At 43.1% G+C, this 27865-nt stretch overlaps 1 protein-coding gene across 2 annotated transcripts in view; it reads right to left on the bottom strand.

The window, feature by feature from the left end:
* The window catches only part of BTBD1 (BTB domain containing 1), a 90249-nt gene that overhangs the window by 44667 nt on the left and 17717 nt on the right, over positions 1–27865 (bottom strand). Inside the window, exons 3-5 of one of the 2 annotated variants that reach the window (XM_069558947.1) lie at positions 18207–18576; positions 3256–3342; positions 2095–2806 (exon numbers count right to left, since the gene is read on the bottom strand). In XM_069558947.1, the coding sequence (XP_069415048.1) occupies positions 2095–2492 (398 nt within the window). In that variant the 5' untranslated portion in view covers positions 2493–2806; positions 3256–3342; positions 18207–18576. Of the gene's footprint in view, positions 1–2094; positions 2807–3255; positions 3343–18206; positions 18577–27865 lie in introns of those variants that run through there. The other variant, XM_069558948.1, reaches the window with a different exon arrangement.

Here is a 27865-nt window from a genome sequence, read left to right on the forward strand (position 1 = left end):
TTTTGAGTTGTTTTTCCTTTTATAAATGTAATTGAACTAAATTACAAAACAGATGAGAAACAAATGAAAAACAAGTCAACACCATCTTGCCACTCCAACACAACTTTGGTTAGCATTTAGGTATATTTCCTCTCTCCCTTTCTCTAAGTATATATTTGCTGTTTCTTTTCTGAGTTTTTAACTACTGTGAGCAATGTTTCAAATGCTAATTATACACATTTTTTTTCATAATAATGTTATTATTTAGTCTTCATGACTATCATACTTAGCAGCTGCACTCCTGCTAAGCCACTTTAGTCAACTCTCTGCAACCCTATGGACCACAGCCCACCAAACTCCTCTGTCCATGGGATTCTCCAGGCAAGAACACTGGAGTGGGTTTCAGTGCCCTGCTTAGCAGCTGCACCACGTGCCATCAGATGGACCTATCACTGGTAAAACCATTCCCTCTGCTATACTACTTCCTCACTACTATAAATAGTCCCCCTTAAATATTTTTGTGTGGAACATTTTCAGTACTTGACTACTTCCTACCTGTGGGGAAAATAATCTACAATGCCCAACTGTTTTCCTACCACCTTTGTTGGAAAGGTCTTGCCAGATGTTACCTTCACCAAAACACACACACACACACACACACACACACAAAACCTGGAGGGTTTGTAAGAAGAGGAAAAGTACTATACTTTTAATTTGCACTTCTTTAATTGTTAATGAGGTTAAACACTGGCTGCTAATTATACTTTTTCTTCCCTAAATGATCTATCCTGTCCTTTATTCATTTTTTAATGGGATTTTGGTATTACTTTCTACCTGTGTTAACTTTGTATTCCATTTCCTACTGATCTCACTGAGCTGTGAGCCTTTGTGGAGAACTTATCTGTTCCCTGACCTACCTGTTATGCCTCAGTACCATCCAAGCCTGTTGTTTTAACAATACATTCTATTCAGGCAGCTAAAACCATCTCATAATGGAACACACATGGTCTCTGGTATGGGCTGGCTCTATTACCTCCATCAAGTTACTTGACTTCTCTGGGCCTCAGTCTCATCATCAAAACTGTATAAAATAATACTTCAGTTCAGTTCAGTTCAGTTGCTCAGTCGTGTCCGAGTCTTTGCGACCCCATGAACTGCAACACGCCAGACCTCCCTGTCCATCACCAACTCCTGGAGTTCACTCAAACACGTCCATCGAGTCGGCGATGCCATCCAGCCATCTCATCCTCTGTCGTCCCCTTCTCCTCCTGCCCCCAATCCCTCCCAGCATCAGGGTCTTTTCCAATGAGTCAACTCTTCGCATGAGGTGGCCAAGGTACTGGAGTTTCACTTTAGCATCATTCCTTCCAAAGAATACCCAGGACTGATCTCCTTTAGAATGGACTGGATGGATGTCCTTGCAGTCCAAGGGACTCTCAAGAGTCTTCTCCAACACCACAGTTCAAAAGCATCAATTCTTCGGCCCTCAGCTTTCTTCACAATACTTACACCTTCCTAAATGGACTTTTGTGAATAACCAGGTAATAATGCCAGACTATTAGCTCCCTCCATTAAATAATATTAATCAGAAGTCAATCTTCTATCCTCACATAATCAAAAAGCCAATTCTAACACTGATAGGAAGATTGTTTTTTTTAGCAATAATCTTGTCTGCTGGAATGCAAGCTAGCTAGAACCAAACTTACTTGTTTAGGTGTTTACTTTCCTGGGTCATGACAACTAATATTAATGGAAAAGGAGTAACAATTTACAAAATAATGAAATTAAAAGGTCATCGGTCTTCCAAGACTCCGCAACTACCCCTCTCCCCCAACAAAAACCTAAAACGTCGCAAATAGGCCATCAGGACGATCTGACCCAAACTCTGTCCTCATCACGTCCCTAATTCCCTAAAATCCCCGCTACTGGAAACGGGAAAACGCAGGGTCCTGGGCCCCAGACACTAGTGTTTACCCTAACGACAGGCAGGCAGCCGTCCCGGCTGACGAATGTCGGTTTCGACCTCCCCGAGCATCACCGACGCGGGAGGAAACTGAGGCCGGGGGGGGTAAAGCAGGGCCTCGCCCAAAGTCACGGCTGGGCGGCCGCGCTCACCTCAGCAGCGCCAGGAAGGCGGCGGGCTCCACGTCGGGCAGCTCGATCTCGGCCGACGTCGTGGCCATGCCGCCGTTGAACATGGCGTCGAAGACGGCGCTGCCGGCCGCCAGTACGAAGCGGTGGGCCGGGATGCGCTGCGGGCCCCCGGCAGCGCCGCCGCCGCGGCCCTTGCCCAGCACGAAGCGCACATCGCTCAGGAGCTCCGAGTTGAAGAGGAAGGCGAAACGCTCTTTCAGCGACGCCTTGGTCGCCTGCCAGTTGTACAGCGGCTCCCGCTTCAGGGGGAGCAAGGGCCCTAGAGAGGAAGTCGACGGCGCCGGCGGCCCCGCGGCGCCCGGCTCCGCTTCAGCCCCCGGGACCTGCTCGCCTGTAACTGCTGGTCCGAGCGAGGCCATCCTCCAGCGGCGCGGCTCCGCGGGCTAGAGAGAGCGGTGCTGCCGCCCAACCGCCATCGCCGAGGCTGGCACCGCCTCCCTACCTTCCGGGAAAGGCGCTTCCGGAAGCCGCGCGCCTCCGCCGGCCCCTCCCCGAGCTGTCCGGCGCGCGTCCCCGCGCGGAGGCGCGTCCCCGCCGCGGGGCCGGAGGTGGGAGTTCTACCGGGCCTGAAACGCTGGCCCCTTCCTTCCTTTAGGCCCCTCCTCACCAACTGCAGCGCCTCCCACTTGTATCCAGGGCGAGTGCCTAGGTTCTCCTTCTGGGAGTTTCACGTCTGGAAGAAGAGGGGGCGGAGGGCATGGCCAGGAAAGGTCGTGAGAGGGCAGAAGGTGATTTCACGTGGCCCCCTCCTCAGGAATCCTCAAAGTCACCCCTCCAGAGGGGCACTGTTCCTGTGGTAATACTGGGAGCAAGCGTGGAGCCCTTCTACGTCTAACAGCCTCCCCCTATCCTCCTCCCTCTTTTGCCTCTATTTTTGGTATCTATATAGATCAGGGATTCTTTTTTCTTTCCTTTTCTTCTTCTTTTAAAAATGTGTTTGAATTACCCAAAATTGACCGTATTCTAAATCTCAAAAAACAAACAAAACTCCTCAAAGTTACCTAAGTAAATTAGGGCTCCCCTGGTGGCTCGTGGTAAAGAATCTGTCTGCAATGCAGGAGACCCAGGTTCGATCCCTGGGTCGGGAAGATCCCTTGCAGAAGGGAATGCAAGTATTCTTACCTGGGAAATGCCATGGACAGAGGAGTCTGGCAGGGCTACAGTCCACGGGGTCGCAAAGAGTCAGGACTGAGCAACTGACACTTGTATCTGGTAAAGGACAATAAAATCATAATAGAAAAAATAAAGACACTGCACTATTAAAGCTTGTGGAATGTGGTGAAAAATTGAGTGCAAAGAATAGCCAAAAGCACTTCTTGGCCAAACTGAAAATAAAAATAAGTGAATTTGAGGATTCTGGGAAGATAGCAGAGTTTGGATCACCAGGAGTCTGTCTTCCTACGTAAACAATTTCACTAGTAGAATCTGTTTGCTGTACTTATTTTAGAGCTCTGGACTCTGTTGAAGGCTGGTAACTTCTAGGGGAAGACTTGGAAAGCAAATTGCTGTTGATTTTGATCAGCTTCAGCTCTTTGCACAGTAGCAGCTACATGTCCTCCACCACCAGCCACATGGTAGTACACACCTCTGCCGCCTACAAATGGCACTTGCCATCTACTTCTGCAAGGATCAAATCATGAGCCACTGCAGCTGCTGATGTTCAACACCCCCTGAAAGGAGTTCAGGGTGGAGATCAGGAATGAGGCCTTCTGTGCTCTGGGAGAAACTGGCCAAACAGGTCTTCACATAGATATTTTCAGGAGATGATTTTATGACCCCAATCCTTGCCTCTCCTTGTATCTAGAAAAGCACTAAAATCCTTCATGGTGACGTCTGCTCCTCGTGACTATCAGTAACCTTCTGCAAAATATATGTCCTTGATTGCATGTATTCCTCCCTTCACCAAAATCACATCTATATTGACTGTCCCTCCACTGCCCCCCCCCACCCCCCACCATGCCTCTTTGGAGCAGTTTCTCAAAGCTCTCTGAAATGCTGTCTCCCAGGCTGTAGCTCTCATTTTGCCCCAAATAAAACAATTCACAACTCTCACACTGTGGATTTTTTTTCAGTCGACAGCTTGTAGGAGCCAAGGAGGGCAAAAAGGCACCTATCCTCCAAATATTGGGGATCTGTACTCAAGAGGATTTCTGCTTCTGAACACAAAGGCACAGACAAAGAGGGTGAGCTATTGTTGTTGGGGTACCTCTCTCCACTGCTGCAGGATGCTTAAGCTGAAGTGACTTCCAGGGGTTTTAAAGGACCAGCACCCTTCCCTACCCCTCCTTCATTTTCCCTTTTTCCCTTTTGTGGAACCAGATAGTAAAGACTAGTGTATTAAAAAGCAACTATACACATGGGAAAAATTAGAGTGACCATACATGCCCAGGGAACGGCAGAGAAAATGCCTGAGAAGACCTTACGTTTACGTCTCAGGCAGGTCCTTGGCGAAGAGATAGATTTTAAAACAATCAATGCAGGAGACACAGGTTTGATCCCTGCTCCGGGAAGGTTCCACATGCCACAGGGAAGTTAGGCCCAGGTGTGACAACTGCTGAAGCCCAAGTATCTAGAGCCCAGGCTCCACAACAATAGAAACCACAGCAATGAGAAGCTTGCACACCGCAACTAGAGAGTATCCCCCACTTGTCTCAGTTAGAGAAAGACTGCTTGCAGCAACAAAGACCCAGTGCAGGCAAAAATAAAATCAATCAATAAAATTAATAAAAAATTACTTAAAAAAATAGAAAACCCTGGGGGAAAGGAGAATCTGATTTCCAAAGTCACCATATTACTAGACTCGAACGTCCAATGTTCAACAACAACAAAATCACAAGTCATACAAAGAAATAAATGTTTGTTTGACCCATGCAAACAAAAAAATAAATCAGTAGAAAGAAACCACTTCTACAAAAGACCTAATGGCAAATATACTAAACAGACTTTAAAACAACTATTTTAAAGATGGTCAAAGAACTTAAGAAAATATGGATAAAATCAAGAAAATGATGTGTGAACAAAATGCAAGTATCAATAAAGAGATAGGAAACCTGGAAAGAAACCAAAAGAAATTCCAGAGCAGAAAAGTACAACTCAAATAAAAAATTCACTAAAAGAATTTAAAGGTACATTTGAGCAAGCAGAAAAAAAAAAAAGAATCAGCAAACTTTAAGATAAGACAACAGAAATTATCAAGCAGAGAACAGAAATCAAAAAGCTTGAAGAAAAGCAGAGAAAAGAAAAGCAAACACCCTAAGGGAACTAGGGACTTGTCTGGCAGCTCAGATGGTAAAGAATCTGCCTGCAATGCAGGGCACCTTGGTTTGATCTCTGGGTTGGGAAGATTCCCTGGAGAAGGAAATGGCAACCCACTCCAGTATCCTTGCCTGGAGAGACCCATGGACAGAGGAGCCTGGAAGGCTACAGTCCATGGGGTCGCAAAAAGTCAGACACTACTGAGCGACTAACACTTTCACTTTAAGAGAACTATGGCGCCTCATTGACTTCCGTGGTGGCTCAGACGGTAAAGCATCTGCCTGCAGTACAGGAGACCTAGGTTCGATCCCTGGGTTGGGAAGATCCCCTGGAGAAGGAAATGGCAACTGACTCCAGTACTCTTGCCTGGAAAATTCCATGGACTGAGGAGCCTGGTAGGCTACAGTCCATGGGATCTCAAAAAGAGTCGGACATGACTGAGCGACTTCACTTTCACTTTCACTTTCATGGCCCCTCATTAAACAGACAATGTTGTGGGATTCCTAAAGGGAGAAAAGAGAGCAAAAGGGGCAGAGAGAACACTTGAAGAAATAATGGCTGAAAACTTAGGAAGCAAAAACTGAAAGAATTGAAGGGAGAAATAGATGGCTTTCCAGTAATAGTTGGAGCCATGAATATCCCACTCACAGTAACGGACAGAGCAACCAGACAGAAGATAAGTAAGGAAATAGAGGACTTAACATAATAAACCAACTAGATCTGACAGACATATACAGAACACTTCATTCAACAATAGCAGCATGCACATTCTTCCCAGGTGCATGTGGACTATGTCTTCTCTGACCACAGAGAGATGCAGTTAGAAGTTAATAACAAAGGGAAAACTGGGAAATTCATAAAATTGTGGAAATTAAGCAACATACTTTTAAAATATTTATTTTTATTTTTTAAATTTACTTGGCTGCACAGGGTCTTAGTTGCAAAATTCAGGATCTAGTTTCCTGACCAGGAATCAAACCCAGGCCCCTTGCATTGGGAGTTCAGAGTCTTGGCCACTGGACCACCAGGGAAGACCCAGATATTCTCACTAAGTTATTTATAACAGAGAATTCTTGCTAAGACTGAGTTAGGCAGGCCAAAGACAGGCCTGGGACCACAGCTGAGGCACAGTTGAGAAGCAGGCTCAGAGGAGCCTGACTGAGTTTGGTCAAAGAGACTTTGTCAGCAGTAAATAATAAATATTGCAGATAAGACTTGAGGAACTAGGGTCCTAAAGAGAAGGGAAGCACATGAGATTTACTCCTGCTTTTTCCCTGAGGGTATTTTCTAATTTATTGCTTGTTTCTTAAGCAGAAACATCTTTCCCAGTGACTCAGACGATAAAGAATCTGCCTGCAATGTTGGAGACCCAGGTTCAATCCCTGGATCCAGAAGATTTCCTGGAGAAGGAAATGGCAACCCACTCCAGTATTCTTGCCTGGAGAATTCCATGGACAGAGGAACCTGGAGGGCTATAGTCCATGGCGTTGCAAAGAGTTAGACACAACTGGGAGACTAACACTTTCACTTTCTTAAGCAGAAAGAATTCAAGAGACAGACTATGAAACTGCCAAAGTTGGAGCAGAGTCCTCGAAAAGAGGGAACTGTGAAGATTTTCCCTTCCTAACAGGGAACCCCAAAATTGTCATATAAATTAACTTCATGCTATTGGATAATTTCTAAGTTGTGCATGTACAAGGAGAAACAATAGCAGCTGAGAGAATAGAGATAAGTAGAGGCTTCACATGTGTTACAGTGTTAGGGAGACAGAAGTTTTAGTTCAAGCTCCACTAAAATGAAAGAGTCTTAGTAATTAGATTGAGATCTCATAAGGACATGCCCTAGAAGAAAGGGTTACATGCTAGCAATATGAAAAAAATTAGCTAGTGTAAAATCAGTCTTTTGACAGGGTCAAGGTGATATGTAGGAGCTGCTTCAAGGAAATTCAATTCTATTTGAAGAAGGATATGCCTGGAGAATCCCAGGGACAGGGGAGCCTGGTAGGCTGCCATCTATGGGGTCACACAGAGTTGGACACAGCTGAAGCAACTTAGCAGCAGCAGCAGCAGCAGCATACCATCCAGTCAACATTTTTTTTCTACAATGTTGTCAGGAAAAAAATGAAAATTATGAGGCATGTTAAAAAACAGAGAGAGAGAAGGAGAAAGAAGAGACAACAGAAATCAGTTTTATGGATGATCAAGTTCTATGGACAACAGAATCAGTTCTATGGATAAATCCAATCAGTTCTATTGGATTTATCAGACAAGGACTGTGAAATAGCTATGATTACTATGTTGAGGAAAACAGAAGATGGAGAAGAATTTCACCAGAAAGTTAGAATCCATGAAAAAAGAGTCAGAGATTCTTGATCGGAAAGGCACTATAACAAATTGTGTTTAACAGCAAAACAGATGACTAGTATAACTAGAAAGCAAGTCAGTAGAAGATGTACAAATTGAAACAGAGAGGAAAAAGGACAGAAAATACAGAAAAGAGTATGTGTCTATTAATCATCTGAGACAGAATGAAAAAATGGACTATTACAAGGAGAATGAGAATGAGGCAGAACAGTATTTAGAGAAATTCTGGCTGGAAATTTCCCAGAGGTACTGTCCCAAGAAAACCAGGTGGAGATGCATAATTTTTTTAGACCTAGCCTCAAAAGTCATGCAAATGAAGGGCCATATCCATTATATTCAACCGATTACAAATGATTCGCTAAGACCAGTCCAAATTCAAGGAGGGGGCACACATACTCTTCCTTTATGGAGTAGTATCAGAGAATTCATGGGCATATTTTAAAACCACCACCCTACTAATGGACCTATTTGTAGGGCGGGAATAGTGATGCAAATGTAGGGAATGGACATGTGGGCACAGCGGCGGAAGGAGAGGGTGGGACAAACAGAGAGAGTAGCATTGATGTATACACACAACTGTGTGTACCAGGGCTTCCCAGGCGGCTCAATGGCTAACAATCTGTCTGCCAACACAGGAGACGCAAGAGATGTGAGTCCGATCCCCTGGAGTAGGAAGCGGCACCCTACTCCACTATTCTTGCCTAGAAAATTTCATGGACAGAGGAGCCTGCCAGGCTACAGTCGCTGGAGCTGCAAAGAGTCAGACGTAACTGAGTGACTGACCACACTAGGAAGCTGCTGCATAGCACAGGAGCTCAGCTTGGTGCTCTGTGATGATCTAGAGGGGTGGGATGGGGGGGAGGGGGACGCAAGAGAGAGCGGATATATGTATACTTAAAGCTCATTCACATTGCTGTACAGCAGAAACTATCACCAAGTTGTAAAGCAATTACACTTCAATTAAAAAGAAAACAAACCACCACCCTACTAAAACTAAACATACCTATATCCTATGACTTAGCCATTCCACTCCTAGGTATATATCCAACAGAAACTAGTACTTATGCCTACCAAAAGAAGTACATGAATGTGCATAGCTGCTTTATTCATAATAAATGAAAAAATGATGACCAGTACTAGAATGGATAAATGGTGGTATATTTCTACAATGGATGAAAAAGAACAAACCCAAATACTGAAATAATACGAATTTCATGTTGAGCAGAAGCCAGACACAAACAATATACCATGATTCTAATTATATCAAACTTCACCATAGCAAAACTAATGTGGTGCTAGTGGTCAGAATAGCACTTAAGCTTTGGGAGGGTTGTTGAACGGAAGGGTGCATGAGGGAACCTTGTAGGGTAACAGAAATGTTATGTATACAGTGGTAGTTACATGGGTGTTGTTCTGGCTCTTTATTACTGTGTAACAAACCTGTCCAAAACCTAGTGGCTTAAAACAACAATTATTGGGGTCTTCCCTGGTGACTCAGTAATAAAGAATCTACCTGCCAATGCAGGAGACAAGGGTTTGATACCTTGTTTGGGAAGATCCCACATGCGGTGGAGCAACTAAGCCCACGTGTCACAACTATGAAGCCTGTGCTCTAGAGCCTGGAAGCCACAACTACTGAGCTCATACGGTGCAACTACTGAAGCCTGTGTGCCCTAAAGCCCATGCTCTGCAACAAGAGAAGCCATGGCAATGAGAAGCCTGTGTACCTCAACCAGAGAAAAGCCTGAGCAGCAGTGAAGACCCAGCACAGCCCCCATTTTAAAAACAAATAGCATTTTTTCAAAAATGAGTTATGAAGCTGAAATAATACAAAATCTAGTAGGCACTATAGTATATAGCAAAAGACAATGTGACAGTGTATTGTCCAATGTTGGCCTTGATCTCTCTCTACTTTAGTCTCCTTTCAATTCAGTTCAGTTCAGTCGCTCAGTCGTGTCTGACTCTTTGTGACACCATAAATTGCAGCACCCCAGGCCTCCCTGTCCATCACCAGCTCCTGGAATTTACTCAGACTCATGTCTATCAAGTTGGTGATGCCATCCAGCTATCTCATCCTCTGTCATCCCCTTCTCCTCATGCCCCCAATCCCTCCCAGCATCAGAGACTTTTCCAATGAGTCAACTCTTTGCATCAGGTGGCCAAAGTATTGGAGTTTCAGCCTCAGCATCAGTCCTTCCAATGAACACCCAGGACTGATCTCCTTTAGGATGGACTGGTTGGATCTCCTTGCAGTCCAAGGGACTCTCAAGAGTCTTCTCCAACATCATAGTTCAAAAGCATCAATTCTTTGGTGCTCAGCTTTCTTTATTGTCCAACTCTCACATCCATACATGACTACTGGAAAAACCATAGCCTTGACTAGATGGACATTTGTTGGCAAAGTAATGTCTCTGCTTTTTAATATGCTCTCTAGGTTGGTCATAACTTTTCTTCCAAGGAATAAGCGTCTTTTAATTTCATGGCTGCAATCACCATCTGCAGTGATTGTGGAGCCCAGACAAATAAAGTCAGCCACTGTTTCCACTGTTTCCCCATCTATTTGCCATGAAGTGATGGGACCAGATGCCATGATCTAAGTTTTCTGAATGTTGAACTTTAGGCCAACTTTTTCACTCTCCTCTTTCACTTTCATCAAGAGCCTCTTTAGTTCTTCATTTTCTGCCATAAGGGTGGTGTCATTTGCATATCTGAGGTTATTGATATTTCTCCCAGAAATCTTGATTCTAGCTTGTGCTTCCTCCAGCCCAGCATTTCTCATGATGTACTCTGCATAGAAGTTAAATAAGCAGGGTGACAATATACAGCCTTGACGTACTCCTTTTCCTATTTGGAACCAGTCTGTTGTTCCATGTCCAGTTCTAACTGTTGCTTCCTGACCTGCATATAGGTTTCTCAAGAGGCAGGTCAGGTGGTCTGATATGCCCATCTCTTTCAGATTTTTTTCACAGTTTCTTGTGATCCACACAGTCAAAGGCTTTGGCATAGTCAATAAAGCAGAAAGAGATGTTTTTCTGGAACTCTCTTGCTTTTTCCATGATCCAGCGGATGTTGGGAATTCGATCTCTGGTTCCTCTGCCTTTTCTAAATCCAGCTTGAACATCTGGAAGTTCATGGTTCACGTATTGCTGAAGCCTGGCTTGGAGAATTTTGAGCATTACTTTACTAGCGTGTGAGATGAGTGCAATTGTGCAGTAGTTTGAGCATTCTTTGGCATTGCCTTTCTTTGGAATTGGAATGAAAACTGACCTTTTCCAGTCCTATGGCCACTGCTGAGGTTTCCAAATGTGCTGGCATATTGAGTGCAGCACTTTCACAGCATCATCTTTCAGGATTTGAAACAGCTCAACTGGAATTCCATCACCTCCACTAGCTTTGTTCGTAGTGATGCTTCCTAAGACCCACTTGACTTCACATTCCAGGATGTCTGGCTCTAGGTGAGTGATCATACCATCATGATTATCTGGGTCGTGAAGATCTTTTTTGTATAGTTCTTCTGTGTGTTCTTGCCACCTCTTCTTAATATCTTCTGCTTCTGTTAGGTCTGTACCATTTCTGTCCTTTATTGAGCCCATCTTTGCATGAAATGTTCCCTTGGTATCTCTGATTTTCTTGAAGAGATCTCTAGTTTTTCCCATTCTGTTGTTTTCCTCTATTTCTTTGCATTGATTCCTGAGGAAGGCTTTCTTATCTCTCCTTGCTATTATTTGAAACTCTGCATTCAGATTCTTATATCTTTCTTTTCCTCCTTTGCTTTTTGCTTCTCTTCTTTTCACAGCCATTTGTAAGGCCTCCTTAGACAGCCATTTTGCTTTTCTGCCTTTCTTTTTCTTGGGGATGGTCTTGATCCCTGTCTCCCATACAATGTCACGAACCTCTGTCCATAGTTCATCAGGCACTTTGTCTATTAGATCTAGTTCCTTAAATCTATTTCTCACTTCCACTCTAGTCCCTTAAATCTATTTCTCACTTCTACTGTATAATCATAAGGGATTTGATTTAGGTCATACCTGAATGGTCTAGTGGTTTTCCCTACTTTCTTCAATTTCAGTCTGAATTTGGCAATAAGGAGTTTATCATCCAAGCCACAGTCAGCTCCTGGTCTTGTTTTTGCTGACTGTATAGAGCTTCTCCATCTTTGGCTGCAAAGAATATAATCAGTCTGATTTTGGTGTTGACCATCTCATGATGTCCATGTTTAGAGTCTTCTCTTGTGTTGTTGGAAGAGGGTGTTTGCTATGACCGGTGCGTTCTCTTGGCAAAACTCGATTAGTCTTTGCCCTGCTTCATTCCGCATTCCAAGGCCAAATTTGCCTGTTACTCCAGGTGTTTCTTGACTTCCTACTTTTGCATTCCAGTCCTCTATAATGAAAAGGACATCTTTTTGGGGTGTTAGTTCTAAAAGGTCTATGTAGGTCTTCATAGAACCATTCAACTTCAGCTTCTTCAGCATTACTGGTTGGGGCATAGGCTTGGATTACCGTGATATTGAATGGTTTGTCTTGGAAATGAACAGAGATCATTCTGTCGTTTTTGAGATTGCATCCAAGTACTGCATTTCAGACTCTTTTGTTGACCATGATGGCTACTCCATTTCTTCTGAGGGATTCCTGCCCACAGTAGTAGATAAAATGGTCATCTGAGTTAAATTCACCCATTCCAGTCCATTTTAGTTTGCTGATTCCTAGAATGTCAAAGTTCAGTCTTGCCATCTCCTGTTTGACCACTTCCAATTTGCCTTGATTCATGGACCTGACATTCCAGGTTCCTATGCAATATTCCTCTTTACAGCGTTGGACCTTGCTTCTATCACCAGTCACATCTACAACTGGGTATTGTTTTTGCTTTGCCTACATCCCTTAATTCTTTCTGGAGTTATTTCTCCACTGATCTCCAGTAGCCAGGCCCTTCTGTCCATCACGAACTCCTGGGGTGCACCCAAACCCTTGTTCATCGAGTCAGTGATGCCATACAACCATCTCATCCTCTGTCGTCCCCTTCTCCTCATGCCCTCAATCTTTCCCAGCATCAGGGTCTTTTCAAATGAGTCAACTCTTTGCATCAGGTGGCCAAAGTATTGGAGTTTCAGCTTCAACATCAGTCCTTCCAATGAACACCCAGGACTGATCTCCTTTAGGATGGACTGGTTGGATCTCTTTGCAGTCCAAGGGACTCTCAAGAGTCTTCTCCAACATCACAGCTCAAAAGCATCAATTCTTTGGTGCTCAGCTTTCTTTTAGTCTGACTCTCACATCCATACATGACTACTGGAAAAACCATAGCCTTGACTAGATGGACCTTTGTTGGCAAAGTAATGTCTCTGCTTTTTAATATGCTCTCTAGGTTGGTCATAACTTTCCTTCCAAGGAATAAGCGTCTTTTAATTTCATGGTTGCAATCACCATCTGCAGTGATTGTGGAGCCCAGACAAATAAAGTCAGCCACTGTTTCCACTGTTTCCCTATCTATTTCTCATGAAGTGATGGGATCGGATGTCATGATCTTAGTTTTCTGAATGTTGAACTTGAAGCCAACTTTTTCACTCTCTTCTTTCACTTTCATCAAGAGGCTTTTTAGTTCCTCTTCACTTTCTGCCATAAGGGTGGTGTCATATGCATATCTGAGGTTATTGATATTTCTCCTGGCAATCTTGATTCCAGCTTGTGCTTCCTCCAGCCCAGCATTTCTCATGATGTACTCTGCATAGAAGTTAAATAAGCAGGTTGACAATATACAGCCTTGACGTACTCCTTTTCCTATTTGGAACCAGTCTGTTGTTCCATGTCCAGTTCTAACTGTTGCTTCCTGACCTGCATACAGGTTTCTCAAGAGGCCTATTTAGACAAGATTTTGCATTTTCAGAACTTGTTGAAAATAACATGCATATTTTAAGCATTATTTTGAAACCTTGGAACCTATCTCTAATGTTTCCCTTCTGTCTGAGGTGTAATAGACATTTACAGTACTGCTAGAGGTCTGTGCCCTGCTGCTGCTGCTGCTAACCCGCTTTAGTCGTGTCCGACTCTGTGCGATCCCATAGACAGCAGCCCACCAGGATTCTCCAGGCAAGGACATTGGAGTGGGTGAGGTCTGTGCCCAACAAATGGGAATTCTGATAAACTCTATTTTGTGTGATTCCTGTCACAAAAGGCTATGATTAGCTATCTTTGTAACCAATGAATTATCAAGAATATTCCCCCTACCAAAGAAAGGACTTCTTTTTTGACCAGATGTTGATAAAAAACCAAACCCTCCTCAATTCGCAATTTTACATTTTGATATGTTGGAACAATTTCCCAAAGAAATCTGTTGTTATTTATTTTTAACCTTGTTTTTTTCCACTGCCCACATACTGCTGCGGCTGGGTCCCAGAGGATCCATTTATGTTGTAATAAGAGTGCTGGCTTGTACCTTTGTGTCATGATGCCAGGTAAGTTGCCACAAAGGCAGTACAAGTAGTCCTGGAAGCTGTTCCTACATGAGGCATCCAGCAAAAGTGACTGATGACCACCTAAGTCTATCCTGCTAAACCTAACCAAATGTATCCCTGACTCAGCTTCTTCTTAAGGCCAGAGGCCATTCCAGTGCCTCCCAGTGACATAGGAAATTGTGATGGAAGATTCATCAGAACCTCTAGTCTTAACCAACCATCATTAAAATACTTTGTTTTGCAAATTTTATAAAAACATGACATAATGTGAATAACTAAGGCCCCTCCCAGACTCTTGGATGAAGTCTGTGCAAGTGAGGGGCCTTAAAGCTTTAACTTCATTAGTTTCATGATAAATTTGCCACTGCATAGAGTTGCTGTAAGGTTTAACTAAATTAATATGTGGAAGCATTTAGAATAGCCCCATTAAGTGCTCAATAAATATATTTATTATACATTACTGATATGGAAATAGATAAATATAGCAGACTAGCCAATCTAGAAAGAGACTCAATTACATATATACATTTATTAATTGGAGGTAGATTATATTGTACTCTCCAAAATATATACCTGAAAGAATAAATCTATGTAGTAAAGAAGGCAATGATAACAAAGAAGAAAAGAAGAAAAATAAGAAGACAAAAGAACCAAAATAAAGCGCAAGTGAAATGATCTAGTTTTGAGGTGGGGAATTTCTTTCTAAGCATAACACCAGGATTAAATCCATAAAATAAAAATAGGAGCAGATTTGACTACAAAAAATGTTAACTTCTGTCCATCTACAAATAAAGCATATTAATATTAAAAGTAAAGAGACAGGGACTTCTCTGGTCCAGGGATTAAAACTCTGTGCTCCCATTTCCAGGGGCCTGGGCTTGATTCCTGGTCAGGGAACTAGGTCCTGCACGCTGCAACTAAAGAGCCCACATGCCACCATGAAGACGGAAGCTCCCATGTGTTGCAACTAAGACCTATTGCTGGCAAATGAATAAGTAAATAAAATAAATGTTTTTTAAAAAGTAAAGATACAAATTAGAAAAAAATGTTTGTGTATCTTTTATGACAAAAGAACAACATCTTTAATATGCAAAGAGCCCTTGTAAATCAGTAAGATAAATATCCACTTACACCCTTTTAAAATGGACACAGGACATGAACAGGGAACCCCTAGAAGCATAACCTTTCTGAAGAGTGACTCAGAAATGTGTGTTCCATAGTTAAAAATGTATGTATCTTTTGTCCCAGCAATTCAACCTATGGTAATTTATCCCGAGGAAAGAAGATCAAAGTATAGAATAAAATCGGAGAAGGAAATGCAATCCACTCCAGTATTCTTGCTTGGGAAATCCCATGGACAGAGGAGCCTGCTGGCTAAGGCCATAGGGTTGCAAAGAGTTGGACACGACTGAAGCGATTAAGCATGCATAGAATAAAACCAGCACCACCATGGATGTCAAAGTGTGATAATAAGTTTAAAAAATGGAAACAGCCTAGACAGATGATTGGTTAGGTAAATTATGGTACAACCAATCATATGCCAGACTAATAAATACCTACTGAGGAATGTTTATTGGTATAAGAATGTGTTCTCAACTCATAAAGCTGAATGAAAGAGGAGGCTACAGAACAAAATACAGAGGATACCATTTTTTCCTATGGGCTCAAGAGGACATCATTTTGTTTTAAATGTCTATATTATATGTATAAAAAGATGAAGTTTATAATCACTGTTGCTAATTTGCTATATTGCAGGATGATGGGATTGTGAGTGATTCCACTCAATTTATATTACTCTTCTCATTGGAGGTTAAGAGGGTAGGGGACTTCCCTGGTGGTTAAGACTTAGCTTCCAATGCAGGGAGTGCAGGTTTGATCCCTGGTTGGGCAGCTAAGATCCCACATGCATCACAGCCATAACGCCAAAATGTAAAAAAAAAGATGAAGAAATATTGTAACAAATTCAACAAAGACTTTAAAAATGGTCCACATCAAAACAACCTTTTAAAAAATTATATTAAAAAATAAAAAGGTAAAACTATTGTGAGATTTGACTACAACTGACTACAATACAATAATTGAATTGGCTAACTGGTAAGTAAGCAAGGACACCTGCATGTCTGTCATAAGATGTGGTTTATTTCTTTGTCTTCCCCTGAAATGCTGTGAGGTATCACTTCTCATTTGACAAAATAAAATTTAATTCCGTTCAACACTCATTTCCTACTCCTAGTGCAAGGCACTGGAGATGACATTACAAAGATGACTAGAACATACTACTTTCCTCAAAGAAGCTAATAATTTAGCAGGGGGGGAAACCCGCTGGGACCTGCTTCAGCTAGAAATAAAATTTCTTTTGGGATTAAAAAAAAAAAAACAGCAGCAAAGGCAATTTGCCATCCTCTAAATTCAGCTTACTTATGGAGCTCTTCTTTCTCTGCTTGTCATCGCTTTCTGGAATTCAGCCTAGGAAAGTAATATATGTCACCATGTGTGCTAGTTTATAATTAGAACAAATGTGAGGATTTATAAGAAAAAGACCTATTGGCAGAAAAAACATCTAGTGAAATTCTAGAAAAGGCAGTCAGGAGAATGAGGAAAACATCTATTTTGGAAATTAATGCTATAGAAAGAAAAAACATTTGAAAAATATAAAATGCACTTACTATGTCCTTATGATTTTTTTCTCTTTTTTTTTAACTTAATGCAAGTTTGTACTTAGATTTTTTTAAAAAAACAATAAACCTATAATTCATTTACAGCAAAATTAAACTTTTACAGAAAGATAATATAACAATACAGTTAAGTTGGGCAACAGCATCATGAATATATCCATAATTTCACCACATTAATAACTTATGTTTTCCATTATGATGTTTTCCTGTGTATTTTAACAAGGTTGTATTTATATTTTGTAATCTATGTGCAATTTTTGTATCCTTTTTTAACATTTAACATTATATACTAAAATTTTTCCGAGGTCACTGCACAGTTTCGTAATTGTCATTCTCATGACTGCATTCTCACACTGCATCAAGGGTGCAAAACCTTAATGTATTTCTTTGTTGCTGGAAGTTTCCACTGCTTCCAGCTTTGGTGATTACAATATTGCTGCAGTGAAAAGCTGACTGCTTCTGTCTTTAGGATTTTTATGTTTCAGGAGCGTGTGAAAAAGTAGCTGCTATTGGATTACCCTCTATTCGAAAGGATGAGTATTGTGGGTATAAATAGAAGCTAAGGTCAAGAAGCTAAAGGCAGAAAAAGACTCACGTGTCCAGCAGAAACTGATAAGCATGTGAAATAATATCCTTGACTCATAAGGCTGCAATTATGCCTGTGACCTGAGTGTGAGCTCCAGGGAAGAGGGGAGGGGTGAAAGTCAGAATGGCCCAAGATTGCCCTTATAAATCTTTTAAACCACTCCAAGTCTTCACCAGACTTCACTACGATAATATTAACACACAGCAGAGGCTTATTCCTAAGACCTCTGAGCCTATAGAGTAATTTTCTCCCCACACTTTACCTGTTTACAATGAGCATAAACACTTTTTGGAAATATGCGACAGACGTTAGCCCTAAAAACCATCATCTCCTCTCTCTTTAGGGTCAAGAGTTTCTGAGAAGACTTTCCTAGAGGCATAGCCCCAGGAATTTAAAAGCAAGCAGGTGAAGGGTCACGCTAGTCTGAAGCAGCTTGATTTCCCACCATCTCTCCACCTTCCTACTGACCTCCTTGATCTCAGAATTCCACCTTCTGCTTTGCTGCTCCAGACAGAACAGCTCAGCTTCCATCCTTCTCTAGTGTTCTGTCAGCTTTCATGTCTGCTCGGGCTCTTGTAGGGCATGTTTCCCTGAACACTTCCCCACCTCCTCCTGCCTTGACTGTCCCCTCCCTTTTCTTGGGCTCTTGTCCCAGCTGCCCAGGCTGGACTCATTCACCAAGGGCTCTACCACCGTGCTCCACCGTGAATGGTTGCCAGGGTCTCTGCTGAGTGGTGGTGGATTACCTGGATGTTCAGTCAATCAGCTGCCTCTTCTTGGTCCTTCTCTGAGAGGTCTCCTCTCTTCACTTGACTCCCATCCCTTGAGGCTCTTCAAGAGCAGGGGAGACAACCTCTAGTTTCATCCATTATGCTGCAAATACCATTACTTCATTCTTTTCAATGGCTGAGAAATATTCCACTGTATGTATGCACCACATCTTCTTTATCCATTCCCCTGTGAATGGACATTTAGGTTGCTTCCACGTCCTGGCTATTGTCAGTACTGCTGCAATGAACACTGGGGTGCGTGCATCCTTTTGGGCCATGTCTTACTGAGTGAAGTAAGTCAGACAGAGAAAGAGAAATATCCTATGACATCCTTAATATGCAGAATCTAAACAGAAATGATATAAATAAGCTTATTTATAAAACAGATACAGACTCACAGACTTAGAGAAGGAACTTATGGTTGCCAGGGGGAAGGATGGGGGAATGGGATAGTTAGGGAGTTTGGGATGGACAGGTACACACTTCTATATTTAAAATGGATAACCAACAAGGACCTACTGTCTAGCACAGGTAACTCTGCTCAATATTATGTGGCAGCCTGGATGGGAGGGGAGTTTGGGGGAGAATGGATACATGTGTATGTATGGCTGGGTGCTCTCCTGTCCACCTGAAACTACCAAAACATTGTTAATTGGCTATATCCCAATACAAAATAAAAAATTTAAAAAAAAAGGGAGAGGATGGCTTTTTATTTCACCAAGTCAACGCAAGCTCTCTAGGTCCCCAGCTCTGAGAGAGATGGACATGCCTCATCTCCATGAGGAATATTTCTCTTCTGCTTCCACCTGGGAGCCACTCTTACTGACTTTAATGAGAATGTAATGGCTGAAACACAATTTTAGTCTGCGACCCACCTGAGGGATAGGCGGGACATGTCTACCCATCCCAAAGAGATTTGTGGCATCTTTTTGCTGAGGTGCTGGAACTTGTGCGTGGGAAGAGGAGGTATTTATTGTCTGTGTCCTTTATCTTTTGAGCTCTATTTCTTAAGTTCCCTCAGGCAATAACATTCCTTCTGATCTAGCTTTCTGGGAGATGAATTAGGGAAAGTCGAGGTTTGTAATTTCAAATAGCCCTGGTTTCTTAACCCAAACATTTGTCCACTGGCAGGCCCTGGGGCCCTATGTGTGGTTTATTGCCTTCTCACTATTTTTCTTCCAAATACCAGATACCATAAAATTCTCATGGATTCCCAGAATTTGTCATCTTCTGTCAAAATTTCACCTCCTGGGATTTCCCTGTTGATCCAGTGGCTAAGACTCCACACTCTCAGTACAGGGAACCCAGGCTCTATTCCTGGTCAGCGAACTAGATCCCACATGCTGCAACTAAGACCTAGCTCAGCCAAATAAATAATTTTTTAAATTCACCTCCTTTCTCTGATCCCATAAGAGCACACATTATCATGGGCCAGGACAACTGACACAAATGTTGGGTTTTTAGTTAATTAAATTTACATAAAGACGAGTGTGTAGAGAAACTAGACTTGTCAATCAAGTAGAAGTCAGGGCACTCTGAGGATAGTTTACTTAGATGCCACAACAATACCAATAAGCACATTCACATAAGTGTATGTTATTAGTTTTGGTAATTACTTTTCTCCTTCCTCCCTCCCTCTCCTTCTTCTGACACTGAGATATAGGTCTGGGACATGAGATCTGCTGCAGTGCTTGCACCTGGACACACCTCTCCATGAGCAATAAAATATGAAGAGACCATATGGGACTAAAAATAAGTGCATGCATGCAGTAGTTGGGGCAAACTCTGGACCCAAAAGATAAAAAGAGACCCAAGAATCCAACTGCCACTTCTGAAGAGCCTGGAGCAAAAACAGGGGTTTGAGAGACAATTGTGCGTGTCCTCTGCACACAGCACCACCTAAGGGTGGGCAAACCACCTAAGCCATCCCTCCAGCCTGACCCCTGGCCACATTCGTTCAGTTCAGTTCTGCCGCTCAGTCATGTCCGACGTTTTGCGACCCCACGGAGTACAGCACGCCAAGCTTCTCTGTCCATCACCAACTCCCAGAGCTTATTGAAACTCATGTCCATTGAGTCGGTGATGCCATCTAACCATCTCATTCTCTGTCAGTCCCTTCTCCTCTCGCCTTCAATCTTTCCCAGCATCAGGGTCTTTTTTAGTGAGTCAGTTCTTTACATCAGGTGGCCAAAGTACTGGAGTTTCAGCTTCAGCATCAGTCCTTCCAATGAATATTCAGGACTGATTTCCTTTAGGATAGACTGGTTGGATCTCCTTGCAATCCAAGGGACTCCCAAGAGTCTTCTCCAACACCACAGTTCAAAAACATCAACTCTTTGGCACTCAGCTTTCTTTATAGTCCATCTCTCACATTCATACATGACTACTGGAAAAACCATAGCTTTGACTAGAGATAACTTTGTTGGCAAAGTAATGAATCTGCACACCCATAACCCCACCCCAAATAAGGAGCAAGCTTGCCCCCCTCCCTGCGGAGCGAGCAAGGGAACCTGTTTTTGTTCTTGCTCCCTGATACTGCAGCAGGGACCCCAATAAAGCCTTGCCTGAATCTCTTGTCTGGCCTCTGATCAACTTCTGTTGATTGGGGAAGGCCAAGAATCCTGGTCAGTACACACACTGTCTCATCACTTATTTTTAACAATTTTCTTGTTCAAAAGTTCCATTTCTAATTCACTCTGGTTGCACCCAATAATTTGAAGTTGAATAGCACAAAGTATCAGAGAAGGCAGTGGCAGCCCACTCCAGTACTCTTGCCTGGGAAATCCCATGGATGGAGAGCCTGGTAGGCTGCAGTCCATGGGATTGCTAAGAGTGGGACATGACTGAGCGTGTTCACTTTCATTTTCCACTTTCATCCATTGGAGAAGGAAATGGCAACCCATTCCACTGTTCTTGCCTGGAGAATCCCAGGGATGGTAGAGTCTCGTGGGCTGCTGTCTATGGGGTTGCACAGAGTTGGACACGACTGAAGCAACTTAGCAGCAGCAGCAGCAGCAGCACAAAGTATCATATGGTAAAGAATCTGCCTGCAATGTGTGAGACCCAGGTTTGATCCTTGGGTCAGGAAGATCCCCTGGAGAAGGGAATGGCAACCCACTCCAATATTCTTGCCTGGAGAACCCCATGTATGAAGGAGCCTGGGGGGCTATAGTCCATAGCGTCACAAAGAGTCAGACACAACTGACTGACCAACACTACACTAGCACAAAGTGTAGAGCACACAGTCTAGAGCCACACTGCCTGGGTTTGAACGCTGGTTCTGCCCCTCAGTGACTGTTCAACCTGTGGTAAGTTGCTTACCGTCTATATGCCTCAGTCTCCTTATCTATAAACTGGGGATCATGACGTCTACAGAGTTGCCATGAAGATAATGTAATAAAGCCTGACATGATAGAATATTGCCTGACATGTGGTAAGAGCTATATTTAAGTGTTTTAAAACAAATATATGTCTTTGAGCAAATTAGGCAGTATAAGCATTTGATTACTAAGATTTTTTTTTAATTTTTAGTTTTACTTTATTTTGCTTTACAATACTGTATTGGTTTTGTCATACATTGACATGAATCAGCCACGGGTGTACATGAGTTCCCAATCCTGAACCCCCCTCCCACCACATATCATCTCTCTGCATAATCCCCGAGCACCAGCCCCAAGCATCCTGTATCCTGTATTGATTACTAAGATTTTTAAAAGCAGAGATACCACTTTGCTGATGAAGGTCTGTATAGTCAAAGCTATAGTTTTTCCAGTAGTCATGCATGGATGTGAGAGTTGGACCATAAAGAAGGCTGAGTGCCAAAGAACTGATGCTTTTGAACTGTGGTGTTAGAGAATATTCTTGAGAGCGCCTTGGACTGCAAAGAGACCAAACTAGTCACTTCTATCAGAAATCAACCCTGAATATTCATTAGAAGGATATATGCTGAAGCTCCAATAATTTGGCCACCTGATGTGAAGAGCCAACTCACTGGAAAAGACCTTGATGCTTGGAACGATTGAGGGCAGGAGGAGAAGAGGGAGGCAGAGGATGAGATGGTTGGATGGCATCATCGACTCAATGGACATGAGTCTGCACAAACTCCAGGAGATGGTGAAAGACAAGGAAGGCTGTTATGCTGCAGTCCATGGGGTCACAAAGAGTTGGGCTCGACTTAGCGACTGAACAATAACAACAACAGAAAGTACCCAAGTGTTGATCTTTAACAGATAGAGATGCAAATTGTCTCATATTATCACAATGGAAATCTACACAAAATGAACTGATATAATAGCATAGATGAATCATTCTCCAACCTAACATTGAATAAAAGGAGTCTGACCCGAAAGAGTACGTGATTCTGCTTATGTAAAGTTCAAAAACAAGAAACCAATCTGCGGTGCTGTGTCAACACGTGGAAATGACAGGAGGCATGCTTCTGGGTGCCATTAATGTTCTGTTTCTAGATCTGGGTGCTGTAGAAGTGTAGACTGACTTCTGAAAATTCACTGAAGGCATAAGAAAGCCTTCCTCAGCAATCAATGCAAAGAAATAGAGGAAAACAACAGAATGGGAAAGACTAGAGATCTCTTCAAGAAAATCAGAGATACCAAGGGAACATTTCATGCAAAGATGGGCTCAATAAAGGACAGAAATGGTACAGACTTAACAGAAGCAGAAGATATTAAGAAGAGGTGGCAAGAACATACATAACTGTACAAAAAAGATCTTCACGACCCAGATAATCACGATGGTGTGATCACTCACCTAGAGCCAGACATCCTGGAATGTGAAGTCAAGTGGGCCTTAGGAAGCATCACTACGAACAAAGCTAGTGGAGGTGATGGAATTCCAGTTGAACTATTTCAAATCCTGAAAGATGATGCTGTGAAAGTGCTGCACTCAATATGCCAGCACATTTGGAAACCTCAGCAGTGGCCATAGGACTGGAAAAGGTCAGTTTTCATTCCAATTCCAAAGAAAGGCAATGCCAAAGAATGCTCAAACTACTGCACAATTGCACTCATCTCACACGCTAGTAAAGTAATGCTCAAAATTCTCCAAGCCAGGCTTCAGCAATACGTGAACTGTGAATTTCCAGATGTTCAAGCTGGTTTTAGAAAAGGCAGAGGAACCAGAGATCAAATTGCCAACATCTGCTGGATCATGGAAAAAGCAAGAGAGTTCCAGAAAAACATCTCTTTCTGCTTTATTGACTATGCCAAAGCCTTTGACTGTGTGGATCACAAGAAACTGTGAAAAAAATCTGAAAGAGATGGGCATATCAGACCACCTGACCTGCCTCTTGAGAAACCTATATGCAGGTCAGGAAGCAACAGTTAGAACTGGACATGGAACAACAGACTGGTTCCAAATAGGAAAAGGAGTACGTCAAGGCTGTATATTGTCACCCTGCTTATTTAACTTCTATGCACAGTACATCATGAGAAATGCTGGGCTGGAGGAAGCACAAGCTGCAATCAAGATTGCCAGGAGAAATATCAATAACCTCAGATATGCAGATGACACCACCCTTATGGCAGAAAATGAAGAACTAAAGAGGCTCTTGATGAAAGTGAAAGAGGAGAGTGAAAAAATTGGCTTAAAGCTCAACATTCAGAAAACTTAGATCATGACATCTGGTCCTATCACTTCATGGTAAATAGATGGGGAAACAGTGGAAACAGTGGCTGACTTTATTTTTCTGGGCTCCAAAATCATTGCAGATGGTGACTGCAGCCATGAAATTAAAAGATGCTTACTCCTTGGAAGGAAAGTTATGAGCAACCTAGACAGCATATTAAAAAGCAGAGACATTACTTTGCCAACAAAGGTCCGTCTAGTCAAGGCTATGGTTTTTCCAGTGGTCATGTATGGATGTGAGAGTTGGACTATAAAGAAGGCTGAGTGCCGAAGAGCTGATGCTTTTGAACTATGATGTTGGAGAAGACTCTTGAGAGTCCCTTGGACTGCAAGGAGATCCAGCCAGTCCATCCTAAAGGAGATCAGTCCTGGCTGTTCATTGGAAGGACTGACGCTAAAGCTGAAACTCCAATACTTTGGCCACCTGATGCAAAGAACTGACTCATTGGAAAAGACCCTGATGCTGGGAGGGATTGGAGGCAGGAGGAGAAGGGGACGACAAAGAATGAGATGGTTGGATGGCATCACCGACTCGATGGACATGGGTTTGGGTGGACTCCGGGAGTTGGCGATGGACAGGGAGGCCTGGCGTGGTGCGGTTTATGGGGTCGCAAAGAGTCGGACATGACTGAGCGACTGAACTGAACTGAACTGAACTGAATACTCTTAGGATTTGTGCACCTTTTGGGGTGTGTGTTAGACTTATATTAGAATTGCCAGAAAAATTTTGAAGATTTTTTCTCCAAATTCTTACATTTCTTCTGGATGATTTAGTAGAGAAGTTTTCCTTAAGCTATTACTGCAGTTTTACTATTATCATCCTTAAGTTACTTTTTGCTTGCTTTAAGTATTGGTGACAAAATTTTTGCACACAATAAACAGATGTATTTTATTTCCTTCTAAGAACTGTTCCCATGCAGCCTTCCCTAAGACAGGAGGCATATCTTCCCAGAAGAGGAAACAGTGAATTTGGCCTCCTCAAAGGGATTGGTCCAAAATTAAGGCGGCCAGGGAAAAGACGCAGTGTTCATTCCTGAGCCTTTTTTTGCCTCCACCCGCCACCCCCGCCACCCCCGCCACCCCACACACACAGTTAGTTGCTCAGTTGTGTTCGACTTTTTCGACCCCATAGACTGTAGCCCGCCAGGCTCCCCTATCCATGGAATTCTCCAGGCAAGAATCCTGGAGTGGGGAGCGGTTCACTTCTCCAGGCGATCTTCCCAACCTAGGGATCAAACCCAGGTCTCCTGCACTTCAGGAAGATTCTTTACTGTCTGAGCCACCAGGGAAGCCCCTTTTAGCCCCTAGAAAAGTAGAACTGAGAATCATGATCTCGTGGGTGGGAGTGAGGCAAACCCACTGCCTGGACCTCCTGTTCAGGGGTCAGATTGACAATGTGGTAGCGACTCAGTGGAGCCCAAGGATCACTGCAAGCTACAGTGAGGAGATGCCAACTGGAGCACAGTCCTCAAGCTCTGACCAAGACAAATAAAACTGGGTTGCAAGTTAGAGCAGCTGCAGGATTAGCTGTGGACACTAAAAGCCAGGCCAAGACAAGCTGAGTCTCAGTGGTCACCAGCTCCCACAGAGCAGAAGACCAGCATGAGACCAGGCTATCTTGAGGTCACCAGGGTCCCTTTCCTATATGCAAATGCTTACCTTGGAGACAAGCTGGAGAAAGAAAGTGGAATCGGACAGACTGAATTGTTTTGCCCCTGAAGCAACCTTACTAAAAGGGATTGGTCTCATTCCTTACTTGGATTAACTATAATCAAATGGGACTAAAATACATGTTTCCATGTCACCTAATCAGTGGGACCCAGTAAGGTCAGATTGCGGTATAGCCCGCCAGGCTCCTCTGTCCATGGGATTCTCCAGGCAAGAATACTGGAGTGGGTTAGCATTTCCTTCTCCAGGGATCTTCCCAACCCAGGGTTCGAGCCCACATCTCCTGCACTGGGGGGGATTCTTTACCAACTGAACTATCAGGGGTATAGTGCAACTAAATTTGCAGCTGTCTTTCTTTGGTTTATTTTCCCTTGATTTTACCAACTTGTAAACTTTTGTTGCTGAAAACTGTTCATTTTAGGAATTTTTCTGAATAGAAAGCTCCTGGCATTGCTACTCTTCACAACCATCCCTTTATGAGTAAAACAATTTCATAGTTTTATAGTTTCTCTAACTTTTCCATTCTGTTCATCATCCAACCATCTATCTACCCACCCAAACAGTAACCATCTCTTTGGAGTCATGTGCCAGGAATTGAGCTAGAAGGTTTGATGGCAGTCCTTGACACTGAGACTTCCCTGGAAGTCCAGCAGTTAAGACTCTGTGCTTCCAATGCAGGGGCGAGAGTTCAATCCCTGGTTGGGGATAAAGGATCCCACATGCCATGGGGCATGGTCAAAAAAACTAAGTAAATGAAAAGTTTTGAATACAGAGGGTGAACAGATAACCAACACTGTTCTAGCTTCACCTTTCCAAACATCCACAGAGGCTTGCTTTCACTTTTCGTGTCTAGGCACATTAATTGCCAAGTTTTGCTAAGAGTACCAGGTTTCTGAGCCTTACGATCTGATGGCAATAATCTTTAAGAGTTCCCTTGCTTTGTAGTATGTCAAGCTGTGTCTCTGCTGTCCTAGACCTGGAATTAGCCATTTCTCTAAGGAGCCTCAATTCTCTTTAATAGGAAATATATTTAGAAACCAAAATGTGGCCTCTAATGAAGCTCATTTCTTCTGGCTTGGTCGTGATTTCTAGTTCTTTTCAATGGACAGAGATGAGATGAAGGATATTAGGGGACGAATAGATTTTAGAGGATGAAGGAAGACATTTTTCTCATTTTTCTATTATGAGTTATAGATTACTTTTGACTGTAAATACATAAATCTAAGTACTTTTATTTTTAGTTTCCCCCCCTCTTTTAGGTTTTTTTTTTCCTGTTTTTGAATCCATTCATTTAGGATAAATTACCCTTGTTGGTTTATTATATTAGGACCAAGGGCAGGAACATTCAAGTGTCTTTATTTTTTTAGAATATATATAGACACAAAATTTTAATTTTGGCTGCACTGGGTCTTCGTTGCCATGCAGGCTTTTCTCCAGTTGCAGTGAGCGAGCGCTACTCTCTAGTTGTGCTCAGGCTTCTCACTGTGGTGGCTTCTGTTGTTGCAGAGCACGGACTTTAGAGCTAGTGGGCTTCACTATTTGCGGTGGGTGGGCTTAGTTGCTCCACGGTAAGTGGGATCTTCCTGGACCAGGGATCAAACGGATGTCCCCTGAGTTGCAAGGCAGATTTCTTAACCAATGGACCACGAGGGAAATCTCACTCAAGTGTCTTGATTATTCCCTAAGTCTGTATACAGTCTTAATTATTTCCTGACCAGCTACTTAAAATGAACATGGGGGCCCTGGTTCAAACAGCAGTAAACAAATTCCACTAAGATACTAAAATAAAAAGCTTTTTTCTTTTTTCACTTTCTCTCCCTCTCTACTCCTCCCCCTCCACCTGTCCTGGTGTTTCTTATTTGCTATTATTAAATAGCAATGTCAAATTCCCCTGGGTACAGGGATGCTGGCAGGCTGAGTGCAGACTCACAGGCCCACTAGGGGTCAGTCCCCTGGTGTCAGGCAAGCACTGGGCTCAACAGCTGCTGGGTTCCTTTCTCTGGCCAGCCCAGAGCTGTCCTCCTCCCATAGGCCAGTTGCTCCGACTCACGGGAATGGGTAAACCTCAAAGGTATTGCAACCTTTGTGCCAGGACGTGGTGAGTATCTAGATTTGGGGACAGGTGAGAGGTTTGCCCTGAGGTCAGGGTATTTCTACTATGGAGTGAAGTCAGCTGCCTGAGTCACCACTGAATGAATGGTGCTCAACTCTGATCCTTCCCCTGCACTAGCTAAGGCACCCACCAGGAATAAGGGTGCCAGTGTGTGCTGGGCAGGAAGGCAGGCTAGGTGGAGGCTCAGGGTACTCTGGGTGGAGTGGGTGGC

This window comes from Ovis canadensis, chromosome 18 (genome assembly GCF_042477335.2).
Source record: "Ovis canadensis isolate MfBH-ARS-UI-01 breed Bighorn chromosome 18, ARS-UI_OviCan_v2, whole genome shotgun sequence".
In the NCBI taxonomy this organism is placed as follows: Eukaryota; Metazoa; Chordata; class Mammalia; order Artiodactyla; family Bovidae; genus Ovis; species Ovis canadensis.